Below are 13,739 nucleotides of genomic sequence, written 5' to 3' on the forward strand. Positions count from 1 at the left end.
CTAGCTAACATTGGCCTAGAGCATTTTTCCTGCTGCTAACCAATCCTAGCCTGAGGTGGACGTGAACCTGGTGCCACCATCGTAAACTTTTTCCTCTTTAGCTGTTCCAAAAGAAGAGAGGATATTTTTCTTTTCATCTTTATTAACGTAGTTGAGTTAAAAACCGAGAAAATTCACAGTGCTGATATATAGTCTTTCTCTGCTTTAATTCAGTCTTTTGCCACTTTTTGTTGTGTGGACAGCTACTGGAAATTTTAAGGTGGACTGTTTTCTTTCATGTTACTTAGTGCATGGGGCTGACGTTGAATCAAGCCACCTTAAATATCTTAAATGATAACAAACTACTTGTTTTCATTGTCTTTCTTGAGTGATATACACTTTCAGATCTTGAGCTTATTTAAACTGCAATAATAAGCTCGAAGTAATGGATAAACAGTTTAGTTAGCTAACGTTAAAAGTAATTGTTAATCAGTTGAAATACCCTAGTAAGCTAAAATAAATAACACAGATGAAATAGTTAGCTAAAGCTAGGCTAATAGATAAATCACCTGATGTGACTGTTAAGTTCATTCAGAAAGTAAACACAGACAGTAGTGATTCTATAATAAATAGAAGCATTTATTTATGTACAGCAAATGTTTAAAGTGTACAACAACATCTAAAACATCATTATCAAAAAAGCAAAGAACAAATACTGTATTTACATTTATGAACATTATATTTACAAGCTTATTTGCATTATTAGTCTGTGAATGTCAAATGATATTATGTACAGCTTCACTAGCACTTATGAATATTTTCTACCTATAGCCTCACAACGGTTGTCAACCCACATCACAAAACCTTTTAAGTGTAACCACACCTGCATGTAACACTGCCACAGCCCTCATACAATTCACTGTAAACAGGAAGACACATTGATTCTATACATATCCACTGAGTTCAATAGCACCAACATGAACATTTGAACATAATATGTTATTAAAAAGGCACGTTTGTCAGTGATAGAAATAAAGGAGCTCAAACAACCCGGGCGAACTGTGTTTTTAAAACCATGATAGCTTCAAACTGAAGTTCTGGTCCTGAGGCAGGATGCAAATATACACGTGCCACGGTGCAGAGCATAACACATGGCCCCCCTGGTCACACATGGTTGCATTAAAGCCTTTTGGTCTTTGAGGAATGCAATGGTCCTCCCAGGGGGGGCAAGGGGAAGGAAAATTTAAAGATGGCTCTCCAATGCACAGACAGCGAATCACAAATCAGGAGAATGGAGCTGAAAACGTGTTCAGAGGAATTCTGAAACAAAAACCAGCTGCTGCCGTGTGTTGTGAAAAATCTGCAGGCCATCACACAGCACAGTATAAATCAAGGCACAGTGTGAAGTGTGTATTCTTTGAGGTTAACAACGGCAGTGGCCTTAGGTCCCTTAGGGTGAATGTTTTGCTCCAGTACAGAGGCAATGACTGCCGCTAAACTCAAATTTAGTTACTGAGACTTATCGAGGTCACACTGGTTAATCTGACTCACGCAGAATTTCTATTAGCATTACACTCACCTACTGTGTATGCTCAACTTTAAACCCGCTGTAGTGTTAGTGTTTGTCTTGGGATAAAAGTCTGGTTCAGATTCTCTTGTTTCCAATGAACAAAGATACATTAAGGGAAACAAATTTGTCTTTTAGGCAGACAATTAGACGACACCATTGTTTCCACTCTCATGTCTGTGAGTTAAGTATTAGCTTAGCTTATTTTAGTATTCACACTGGGAAAAAAGCAGATACTAGCTAGCCTCGCTCTGTCCCCTTATTACTTCAAACATTATTTTTCATTTGTTGTTCCATATAGAAAGCATCAAAGTGTCTTTATGCTTTAAAAGTCTTAATGCTTCAACTAGTTAATCGTCTCCTAGCTCCAGGTTCATAGTCAAAAGAATAGTACGCTACATTTTGGGAAATACACTTATTTGCTTTCTTGTCAGGCTTTAGATGAGAAGATTGATACCATTCTCAGATGTGTTTTTATATTTATATATATATACATACACGTATGCCAGCCAGTTAGCTTAGCTTAGCACACCACAAAGAGTGGGAAAAAAACAGCTAGGGTTCAAAGGTAATATAATCTGCAAGCCAGCACCTCTCAAGCTCACAAATAAACATGTTATATCTATCCTATTTATTTATTCTGTACAAAATTCCATTTCAAAAAAGTGTAAAAACTAAAATTGTCAACAGGTTAGCTGTTTCCCCACTGCTTCCAGTCTTTGAGCCAAGTTAACTTAACCGTCTGCTCGTGCTAGCCCAATATTTACCATACGGACATGAGAGAGGTCAAAAAAGCAAATAAGGTTTCAGAATGTTCCATGAACAGACAAAAATAACTAACAGTGATATTTACAACACTCGTGTGTGAACTTTAACTTACAATTTGGAAAGTATGCATTAGCCTAAATGAGCTCAGGTAAACTGATGCATGAAAAACAAGACATTATGTGGCTTTAACAGTGACATCACAGTTATGATAACAAGTAAAAAAAATAAAGTTAGAATGAGGAATCTATCGTTTGCTGTTTTGGTATGATTTGATAAGGAATGGATTGTCAACAATGGAAAAAAATGTGCAACCTGAAAACATGTTTCACCCTGCTTCTTCCACAGTACAGCACTTGTTCACCTGTGGGGATATAGTGGTTCTGATACTGGCTTTGACTTCCATATCTTTGTGCCGTATGAGGTAAAAATACGAAAGGTCTTCCAAGGTAGCTTATCATCACGCCTCTTCTTTCCCCTCTGCCCGGCATTTCTCAGTTTAGTTTTCTGTGAAGGCTGGATTGTCTGCCTCTTCATCCAAGCTCACAACTTGTCTCTGATCGGTCAGAAAAAAACAGGATGTCAGACACAACATAAACTGTAGCAGGTGTGTGCTGATTACAACAAAATGTACTAACTTTAAACAGGCTGAACTGTAGACTGTGAAACTAGACTCACTTTTGGATAGGAGTAACCGTCAGGGCTGTGGCTCCTCCAAATGTGCACTTGGTCCTCAGTGGTTTTCTGATAAACAGGGTTGTCAAAGTGAATTGTGTTGGTGTTCTTCAGCCTGTAGTTCCTCCATAGCAGCACGCCACCGACAGCCACCAGGCAAAGGATCGCTACACAAGGCAGACATAGGGAGAGATGAGATATGACACTTAACACTGTTTAAATGTTCAAATAATTTGTATTTTCTGTGATGGAGCTGCCTTTGCAGCAGCTGACAAACTCACCCAGAGGTAATGCAATATACAGAGCTACCGGGGTGGTGGAGGCTGTGGGTATAGCTGCAGCAAATGCATGTCGGTAATCTGAAGGAAAGGTAAACAGTAGAAAAAGAGTTAATGATACATGAAGCTGACCTGCACTATAGACATTGTATGTCAGAGCCGAGGACAAAACACTCAAACAAAACAAACTTTGTCAATCTACACAGTCCGACCGTAACCACTGTCATGGTACTTGCCTGGCGAAGTGATTGGAGCTCCTGTAGTTGTCTGGGGAATTTTAGGGTTCACCGGCTGGAGTGTTGAGGTCTTTGGTTCAGGTGTGGTGGTCCTTACGGGAGGCTTGGTGGTGTGCAGCGCTGGCCTGGCCACAGTACTGGTGATTACAATAGGCACTGTGGTGGTGCGGACCAGGGGCTTAGTGGTGGGGACCAGGGGCTTAGGTGTGGTGTGGACTTGGGGCTTAGTTGTGGTGCTCGCTGGCAATGATGGCCGACGAGGGGGGTCGGTAGCTGGAACTTGAGGCTGCACAGGAGCTGCAGGTGTGGGCACAGCTGGTGAAGAACAAAACGAGAGGAGGAGTGAGAGACAGAAATAGGACCACTTCGAAGACAGAGATTACTCTGTTATGAATTTGTAATTTTCTTCTTAATATTATAGAACAGTACATGTGCTCTTTGATCATTTACATACCAGGTACACATGTCCTCATATCCCTGGCTAACATCATGTTGTCTGGACAGACACAGGTGTATTTGGGGGGATGTCTGCCCACTTGGGGAGCTGCCAGGCACAAGAATTCACAGCCGGACACCTGGCACCAATCCCTCCCTACAATGGAAAAGAGGATTCAACTTGACGTGAGATTAGGTGCTTTACATGTTTTGAAGCCATTATCATACTGAAGCTATAGACTTTTTGGGAAATCTGCTTCTTTACTTTTTGCAGTCAGATGAAGAGATTTATAACTTACTCTCATGTCTGTAAGCTAAAAAGTCGAGGTAATCAGTCAGCGGGAGCTAAGCTTAGTTTAGCACAAAGCTGGAAAAGGGGTCCTTAGCTAACCTGGCTCTATCCAGTGGCAATAAAATCCACCTACCAGCTGCTCTTTAGCCCACACATTAGCTGTAAACAGAGTGAAACTAGCTGTTTTGAGTCATAGTGCTAACCTAAGCCAAACAGCTGCTGGATCTAGCTTGCTACATACGAATGTGGCCTACAGACATGAGTGAGTTGTATGGATCTTTTCACCAAACTCTCAGCATGAATAAGCATATTTTCTTATACTTCAAATGATACTTTAAAGTCACTGATTTGACCTCAGGGATTTTGTGCAGAAAGCCAATATTTCCATGCTCAAAATGTCAAATATTCAGATATCCCAGATACAGTAGAGTGACCATTATGGGTTCAGACACACATAAATCACACATCGACATCACTAACCAGACCAGTGCAATTTTGTGGAGTAAGAGCACAAGTTCCCAACCAACCAACGCTAAAATAGCCTCTGTATATCATAATCATTATTATGTATTATTCTCGTTTTTTGCCAAATAAAAAAATGGTGAAGCATTCAAATGAATAATACCAGTGAATGAATAGTACCAAGAATGTAACTTTATTTCACTACACACTGTTGTGTAGTTGTGGTCAGGAGGGAGCCTGGCAGTGAATGTCAATGTTTCAATATTTAATAAAAAGGCCAATAATGATCTGATATGCCAGTAAAAAAACCCTAGTAGGCATGTGTCTCATTATGATGTGAGCACCTTTCTTTTTCTTTAAATATATATATATATATTTTTTTTTTAAGCCTTTATTATTATTATATAGGACGGACAGGAAATGGGGTGAGAGAGAGAGAGAGAGGGGAAGACATGCAGCAAAGTGCCGAAGGTCGGAGTCGAACCCGCAGCCGCTGGCTCGAGGACCTTCAGCCTCGTTAAACAGGGCCACTGCTCTAACCACTCAGACACCGGCCGCCTCCCTGAGCACATTTCTAAAAAGTATATGGCAGTGTTGTCTCTTACCGGTAGGTTGTTTTAGGTTATGGTAGAGAATAATGTCTTCTGGTGATGATAGGTGCTCTGCCACTGGTGTGATGTCATCACCCGTCAGCCTGTTTGCACTAAGGATGGCATTGTTACTGACGTCCGTCCAGAATACTCTTTCCTAGAAGACCAAAAAAGAAACCAAGCTTGAGCATTTAAGAGACTGGGGACAGAGGAGAAGTCGTGAGGAATGCTACTGTTGTAGCACGTGTAGTGAGGAGGCATGTTGCATTTGACAGTCAGCTCTGGGTTTATGTGTAACAGAGTTTATCAGGTGGTATCTACCTCAAACACAGTGAGGCCCAGCGGGTGAGCCAGCTTGTGTTCGTCAATGATGAGGGTGCGCCGACCACCACCCTGCACATCAATACTGGAGAGGGTGTGCAGTTTAGAGTCCACCCAGTAGAGCCGCTGGTTTAACAGGTCTGGGGAGGAAGCAGACAGGGGGGGTCAACAGGTCTGACCACTGGCATTCACATGAATAGATAAAAAAACAACTTGAAACCAGAGAGACATGAATGCTAGAGTTTACCCAGTGTAATTCCATTAGGCCACACAATGTTGTCAGTCACCAGAGCGGTGCGGTCTCCTCCATTGAGACCTGCCTTCTCAATCTTAGCGGGATTTCCCCAGTCAGTCCAGTAAATGAAGCTGGGAAGACATAGATATGTTGTCAATAAAACATTACAATTAAAAAAGTAGTAGGACTAGGATAGATATAGGCATTACTGCACTTTTATTAGTGCTATAGACTTACTTGCTGTGGGGGTCGACCACGATAGCACGAGGTTTCGATAAGTCTCGGTGGAAGAGAGTTTTGCGGCGGCTACCATCAGCAGTCACCACGGAGATGGTGCTGCGAATGCTGTCAGTCCAGTACAGATTACCATGGATCCAGTCGACAGCGATGCCTTCAGGAGCGTCAGTGTCGCTACCGATCACCACACTGTGATGGGCGGGGTCATCGGCTGAATCCATCTGAGCTCTGGAGTGAAAGTGAAGAGCGGTTGTTAAGCGGGAGCACAGGAAAAGGAAACACTACTTTTATTCTGATTTCATTCTCGCTCACCTGTAAATCTTCTTTTGGGAAATGTCTGACCAGTAGATGTCTTTGGCGGCCATGTCCATGTCGAGAGCCACAGCGTTCTTTAGACGGGGGATTACTCTGGTGTACTCACTCTTGTCCAGAGTCATCTTTCTGACTTCATGACGGTTGGTGAAGAAAAGATAGGCTATTGTTCCTACAAAATAAGAGTGGACAAGAGATGTTTTCATCAGTAACTCATGGGGCCCAACTGATACGGGATATTGGAGACCAATACCAATGGGATATGTGGATAAATCACTAATTATCGATAGGACAGCTTAAGTGATTTTTGAGCTGGAATGAAAATAGACTCTTTCTATGTGGACTGTGCATTGATTTTGCAACAATTTGACTTTGTAAAGGTGCTCAAAAAACATACAACTTTCTTAAACAAATCACTTATTATACATTATACATAAAATGTATTACATTGTCAAGCAGTTGTAGAGATTCACAGAGAAAATAAAGAATAAATAAACTTAAAATAAATAACTAAATAAATATCATGCTCAGTGTCAGTCAATGGCTGACCATTTAAATAAAAAAATACATTTAAATAAATTAAATAGTGAAATATTATTGTATGTTAAGTATCAGTCAATTGCTGGACATTTAAATAAAAATAAATACAAATCTATATGACAGCATGTCTAAATTAACCCAATCATTGTTTTCTGCTTTTTGTTGTAAAAAGTGTTTCTTATATACTCTCATATAAGAAAACGTACCGACAGATAGCGGTATCTCTGGGATAGGCCAATATTGTCTTTAGTATTCAGTAAAATAAAAGGTCAAACTGAAATTTGAGTTACGTTCTTACTCACAAATCCTATATCCATGGCACTTGTTTTGACTTGTGTACTTATTTTGATTATCAAAAAGAAGAAATTTAAATTGTTTTTATTATTCTGCTTTGATAGCAAAACAATAAAAGCTGAACAGCAAAATGGGTCTTCCCAAATGTTGAATATTGTAAATGGACAGATGTCTTAAACTGCTAACCATCTCGTATTGGCATATGTAGGCTATACAGGTCAGTGACGTGCTCCAGTTAGTAGACACCACACCAGAACATCTGTTACATATTATTGTAACAAACACTCTGGAAAGAACACAGAGAGCTGATATTTACCGATGGCCTTGCATGCTTTGGTTGCTGGGTCAACTTGGTAACCCTCCTCACACTGACATTTGAAACTGCCCATCTGGTTGATGCAGATCTGGCTGCATGTGTCCGGGTTGGCACACTCATCGATATCTGATTCAAAGTAGAGGGTGATAAATAAAAGGGGAACAGAAATCAGTGTAACCAAATAGGAGAATGAGTCATTGTGTTCCTAAGAATTACAGGATGTATCTGGCAGCACACACAGTGACATGGAATGGGTTGTGTCATAGTAAACAGATTGCAACATCATTTGATAATCTGAATGAAGTTCTCAAATGAACTATGTGGGAGGGTGTTACCTTCACAGCGCTTTTTGTCAACCAGGTGATACCCAACAGGACACAGGCACTCATAGCCGATCTTCAGGTCATTGCAAATATGAGAGCAGCCGCCATTGTTGTACAGGCACTCATTGGATCCTGCAGCGGGGAGAGGAAAAGAGTTGCCTTCTTTGTTTTCTGATGGCGTAGAGTAACTAGCATTCTCAACCTGCAGGCACCCTCTTTAAATGTAGAAGTAGCAATTAAGCAGACAGTTATGGATGAGAGGCCTCTGTACTCACCACATTCCCTCAGAGGCTCATCTGACCAATCCCTGCAATCGCGCTTCCTGTCGCACACCTTCTCCATGCTTATACATTCCCCACTGCGGCACTTGAACCTGGTCGGGCCCTCACAGTGGGTTGCTGTGAAATAAGAGGTTCAGTTATAGACACAGACTGAAGGTTTTTGCATTTGGCTGCAAGAAAACAGGATAAGAAGGGAGGAGATTTGCACCATTAACGCAGCCAGTTTCATCACTCATGTCCCTGCAGTCATACTGATGGTTGCACTGGTGGCTGCCATGGATGCATGTGCCATCACCGCATTCAAACTCATCGGGACGGCAGGTGGAATGTGCTAGATAGGGATGCAACAGGCAGAAATTTAAGTATAAGAAGACTTGAAACCAATGACAGCACCTAATCAAGAAGAAAAGAAGAATCTTTTTTACCGCAGTTGGCTTCGTCTGATCGATCCAGGCAGTCAGCGCCTCCGTCACACTTCCAGCTGCCATGGATGCACTCTCCGCTTCCGCAGCGGTACTCCAGGGATGAGCACTGATGAGTGGGAGCAGAGTCAGGTGTGTTTGCACCACAGTTCTGGGGCCACTCGTCCGAGCCGTCAGAGCAGTCGGTGTCACCGTCGCAGGCCCACAGGCGGGGAACGCAAACGCTGTTGTTGCACTGGAAAGACACAGCACTGCAGGTGACCCGCGGGCAGGAGGCCTCGTCGCTGCCGTCGTCACAGTCGGCCTCATCGTCACACACAAAGGAGGAAGACACACACTGGCCACTCCTGCAGCGGAACTCTGTGCTTGTGCACTGCTTCGGCGCTAAGAGAAAGGAGACATAACAGGGCGTAAGAATAAGGACAGACCAGGAACACTGTGGATCAGGGACGAAAGGGGATGACAATGATTCTCAGAGGAAACAGACAGATGTGTGGGCTTCTTGCAGCCTGCAGTTAACTCAGCTTACCGCAGCTCTCTTCATCAGCTCCATTCTCACAGTCTGCTTTTCCATCACAGCGCCAGGTGCTCGGTACACACTGGTTAAGGCGGTCTGCGCAGCTGAACTCAGCCGGTCGACAAGTTTTGGCCACTGGAAGTGAAAAACACAGAAGACTGTAATTAAAACTGTATAATAATCACACCAAGGGATTGTGGGATCGACAGGAATGTACGCAAAGCAACAACAAGCTCGTTCTCATGTATGATACTCACTGCAAGTAGCAGGAAGTTCGTCTGTGGCATCTCCGCAGTCGTCTGTGCCATCACACACCCATCTGACCGTGATGCATTTCCCATTACCACACTGGAACTGGTTGGGTCCACATGTTGTCAGTGCATCTATCATAGACAGATACAAACACACAGTTCAGCTGAAAGGGCCATAGCTTTAGTTATCATTGATCAGACAGACACGGCTGCCAACGAAAAGAAGTCCCATTGAATCCTAATTCTGCAGAAGTCTACAGCCATGCTAGCAGCTCTGTCAGGCTCTACTTTGGCACACTGGTGCTCAGAGCTAATCGCTAATGCAAGCATGGCAATATGCTCACTATTAAAATGCTTACATACTTATGTTTAGCAGGTATAATGTTCAACATCTTGATATCACATGGTAACATTTGTTATACAGAGTCCACCTGATGCTCTGGGGAACATCAATGTCTGTAGCCTACCAGACTTAAAGTGAAATTCTGGTGTAAAAGGATCCCAGGGTCTTTTTCTTTAAGCCATTGAGACGATTTTTTTCACGTAACAACTATTAACAGAGGAATCCCGGACAGTCGCTAACAGCCAAATACGGCTAAAACACTGATTAACTCGGGGCAGTACGGTGAGGATTAAAACATCTTTAACCAGTAATACTGCTCATGAGAAGAGTCCCTACACAGAAAACACGTTTGAATGCCTTCACTGTACTGCCCTGAGCGAATCAGTGTTTTAGCCGTAATTGGCTGTTAGCAACTTTCTGGGATATCCCTGTTAATAGTTGTCACACCAAAAAAAATGTCTCGAAGGCTTATTTGATGAGTGTATTTGCCGAAAAAGACCCTGGGATGATTTAACGCTGGAATTTCCCTTTAATGGCAATCGATCCAAGCTGTTGAGATATTTCAGTCTTGACTAAAGTGTTGGACCAACTAAACATCTTTTTGGTCAGCATACCTACATTCTTCTTCAGAGCAGATCAACATATGCTCTTGACATAAATCACAGGAAGGCAGGTTGGTCTTAGTTCACTAGTACATCAGCGTGGCAATTACAGCTGGGTTTTATTACAGTGTGGAAGGAGCTATGTTTTCAGCAAAGTCAAAGTCTGTGATAAATATGCTGCCAGAGAAGAGAGGGGCTTGGGGGGAGCCTCTATACTCTGGCATGACACACACATGACCAAACACACACGTGCCTGCAGGTACATGTTTAACTAGGGCAGGTAAAGTGTGAGTCAAACAGGGACACACATAGTGTATGTACGCCTTCTTTTAGCAGCCCTTATCAGGGAGCTGCTGATATGGCATGTTCATAACACACCACAGAAATCTCATTTTCCTGCTGGCAGAAATACAACCCATCTGAAATGAGTCTATATACTGAAGGCAGGAGTCCCCCTCCTAACCCCCATCTTTAATGGACTCGATGAAGCCATTGAACCAGAAGGAGCAATTAGTCTGTACATCAGAGCGACAGCACTTCATGAAAAGGTACTAGAGGCCATTTCTCCCTCTGGCCCCGGGGCTTAAAACCCTGGATGGCCACCTGTTTCTGAAAGAGGGCGGAGGGGGGTGTTTACCACTAGCAGCTAGGCATTTAGCATCTATAGACTGATACATAAGTGCAAGATTTGCTTTTGAGTTCTCATTCTAATGAAGTATTAATGTGCAAGTATTATACATTTTCATAAGTTTGTGCCCTGTGAGAATGGATGGTAAAAACACAAATCATAAATTATGTATTGCACTGAATGGCTGACAGCAGCATAGTAAATCATAACAGCTTCTTGGTGAAGTCAAACATCTGGTGCCGTCGGTCATGGGGGGTGCTTTAGTTGAACAAGGAGAGGCGTTATTCCTTATGAGGAATCGGGTTTTGCCACTGTAGTAATATTTGACATGACTCCAAATGACCGCGAACAGTCATTTCAGTGGCTGTAAAGTAAATCTACTACGTACTGTTAAGCCAATCATATCTTTATTACTCCATGTGAATGGCTGTGCACTATTGCCCTTGCCATAAAGACTTTCATCGGTTTCCTGTTGACAAACCGGGTCTTATCAAAGGGATATTCTTGGGCATAATACAAAAGACAGAAATACAGTAGAAAACACTCTGAGCTATATTTCAACATGTCCTTTTCCCTAAATGGTGGATTATTTTCCCTTTATGGATCAGTTCCAATTCCATGAAAATGGTAACATTTCACCCAGATCCTAGTTCACGCTGGTTATTTACTCAATGGGCTCATAAGGTCAGTCTTTGAAAGACATGCTGAACCAAACAGGCTGTTGTATTAAAGATTAGGCTGTGGGCGATAAACTGTACCTGAAATGATTGCGAGAAGCAATGATATTGCCGTTTTGAGACCATTTTCAACTGATATAATGATCATGACAATAGTAATAATGCAAGTTCACCCTTTATAAGAACAATAAACGCTTATTTCTAGAGAATATTTAACACTAGAACTGGGAGACATTTTAAATATCCAAACAACCAAAATCAATCAATCAAATGGACTCTGTTTTAACGCATTGGTGTTAGTTGCTACTGTTCTACTGCTCAGGTGAAGTGGTTCACCGCGGTCACTCTGTCTGAACCCGAAGAGCTCCCACACGGCAGCTGTGGCGTTCGGCTTTGAAACCAAATCCATCTTTGTTTTTAGACCTCCAAATCTCAACTAGGGTGTCCCCCAACCTGCTCCTCACAGGGCTCTCCTGCTGCACTCGAGCTCATTAAAAGTTAGACAGGCCTATTAATGATTGAATACGAATCCATGCTGGGGAAATAACAAAGCGCTCATGTTTGTTGCCCATTCTGTGACGTCTAATTGATTGGTCATAAAGTGAACCGATGGAGAGACAAGAACATTAAATATCTTAGAGCAATATCTCCTATCAGCTGAAAAACATTGACCCAGAGTGAGAGTAAAACCATTTTTTAAAAAGTCAAATTATCACTTTTAGATCAGTAGTTTCTCCTCAAATAAATTAAATAAATAAGTGGGAGGCAACTTTTTCCCAACATGGGGGGGCAGGACACATTTCAGAACTACAGGTCTCTGTGACTGGTATGGAAATGTGGATGGGTGACAACAACCAGTTCCAACATGTTTCACCACACACACCGTTTCCCAGAACCAACCCAGTGGGAACAGGTCTGACGTACGCGTCAAACCAAAACTCAAGGAATGCTGGCAGAAGACAATGTCTGTGTTTGTATTGGAGGATGAGTTGGAGGGCTTCCATTCATTTATACAGTTTAGGGCGTTTCAGGTAAAGCTCGATGGGAGACAGCCTTTTGCAAACAGGATATTGCATCATGTAGGAAGAATAAATTAATACTGTTATGACCCAAATGCTTCCAAATGTCACCATGATATATTTCTCTACAGTGATTTAAATACAAGTATAAGAATAAGAAAATATACATTTTATATAATGTTTGACTGAAAGCCATTAACAAATGCATGATGACTGATGGATAGATGATTTATATATATATATATATATAAAATGTTAAATGATGGGAAATAAGAGCTGGAGTCGCGGTGAAACACTCATTGTGAGAGAGATTTGACCTACATTCTGTGAATAATTGGCCCTCCCCCATCACCTTGCATCCTGTAATGTCAGAGAAGGGGGCAATTTAAACCCGCACATATATGAGTCAAAATCTCATATTTAATGATATTTAGGTGGATTTTTTTTAAATCAAAAACACATCAAGCTGAAGCCCAGTCTGTTATTCTCTTCGTTTAAGGTGGATGCCAAATCAAAACAGAGCTACTGAATGACACTGCTCAAGTTAAATGAAGGAAAGGTGAACTTACTTGTCTGCACAAGGGAGCAGAGGAGAAACAACAATGCCGCGTGGGCCGGCCGTCCCATGTTTTCCTGGCGCCCTGGGAGATGCGTGCACACTGAAGCCCGTGGGGTCTCTGAGGGGACACTTGAGTTCTAACAGTGTGAGGGACGGGACTGCTGTTTGACACCAGGACTGAACTCTGCCGCTGCACTGGAGATGCTCCTGCTGTAAGCTCAGGGATGCTCCGCCGCACACTCTACTGTTTGACAACAACATCAGACCCATTTCAATGTGGTCCAGGGGTGGGAGTGGCCGAGAGGGGCCCCACCGGGGGGAGGCGGGACCTGGAGTGGTGTGATTTCTGAGGCAAACAGCCCCAACAATTGGGAGGCGGAGCCCCGTGGAGATGGATTTACTATGAGTTTAACCCTTTCAGAGAGGCAGGAGAAACACGCGCGCACACGCACACGCACGCGCACATACTGTATTTGGATACATTCGGTTGAATTGCCTGAAGGCTAACTCACTTCACCACATGCTCAGCAGGGGCGTAGCCAGGGATCTGGGAAACCTGGTGGTGTTTGCCTGGGGCCCACAC

The 13,739-nt window shown here is 42.6% G+C and overlaps 1 protein-coding gene across 1 annotated transcript; it reads right to left on the reverse strand.

Moving 5' to 3' along the window:
- Positions 1-741: 741 nt before the first annotated feature.
- ldlra (low density lipoprotein receptor a) lies at positions 742-13,384 on the reverse strand. The gene is made up of 18 exons (XM_083931582.1): positions 13,167-13,384; positions 9,335-9,460; positions 9,090-9,212; positions 8,564-8,944; positions 8,347-8,469; positions 8,133-8,255; positions 7,870-7,989; positions 7,535-7,660; positions 6,385-6,556; positions 6,073-6,300; positions 5,848-5,966; positions 5,601-5,740; positions 5,295-5,436; positions 3,955-4,092; positions 3,501-3,815; positions 3,268-3,345; positions 2,990-3,153; positions 742-2,867 (listed from the first exon to the last, which is right to left on the reverse strand). Exons 1-18 carry the CDS (start codon positions 13,222-13,224, stop codon positions 2,811-2,813), a joined length of 2,733 nt encoding a protein of 910 aa, XP_083787708.1. The 5' UTR covers positions 13,225-13,384; the 3' UTR covers positions 742-2,810.
- Positions 13,385-13,739: the final 355 nt, after the last annotated feature.

Source organism: Echiichthys vipera (assembly GCF_963691815.1).
Source record: "Echiichthys vipera genome assembly, chromosome: 17".
Lineage (NCBI taxonomy): Eukaryota > Metazoa > Chordata > Actinopteri > Perciformes > Trachinidae > Echiichthys > Echiichthys vipera.

Coding starts and splice junctions, on each gene's coding strand:
- ldlra (XM_083931582.1), bottom strand. CDS start 13,224: ATGGGACGGCCGGCCCACGCGGCATTGTTGTTTCTCCTCTGCTCCCTT. Junction 7,990..8,132: donor TGAGCCTCTGAGGGAATGTG/GTGAGTACAGAG, acceptor TCCCCGCTGCAG/GATCCAATGAGTGCCTGTAC. Junction 4,093..5,294: donor TAACCTAAAACAACCTACCG/GTAAGAGACAAC, acceptor TTTCCATTGTAG/GGAGGGATTGGTGCCAGGTG.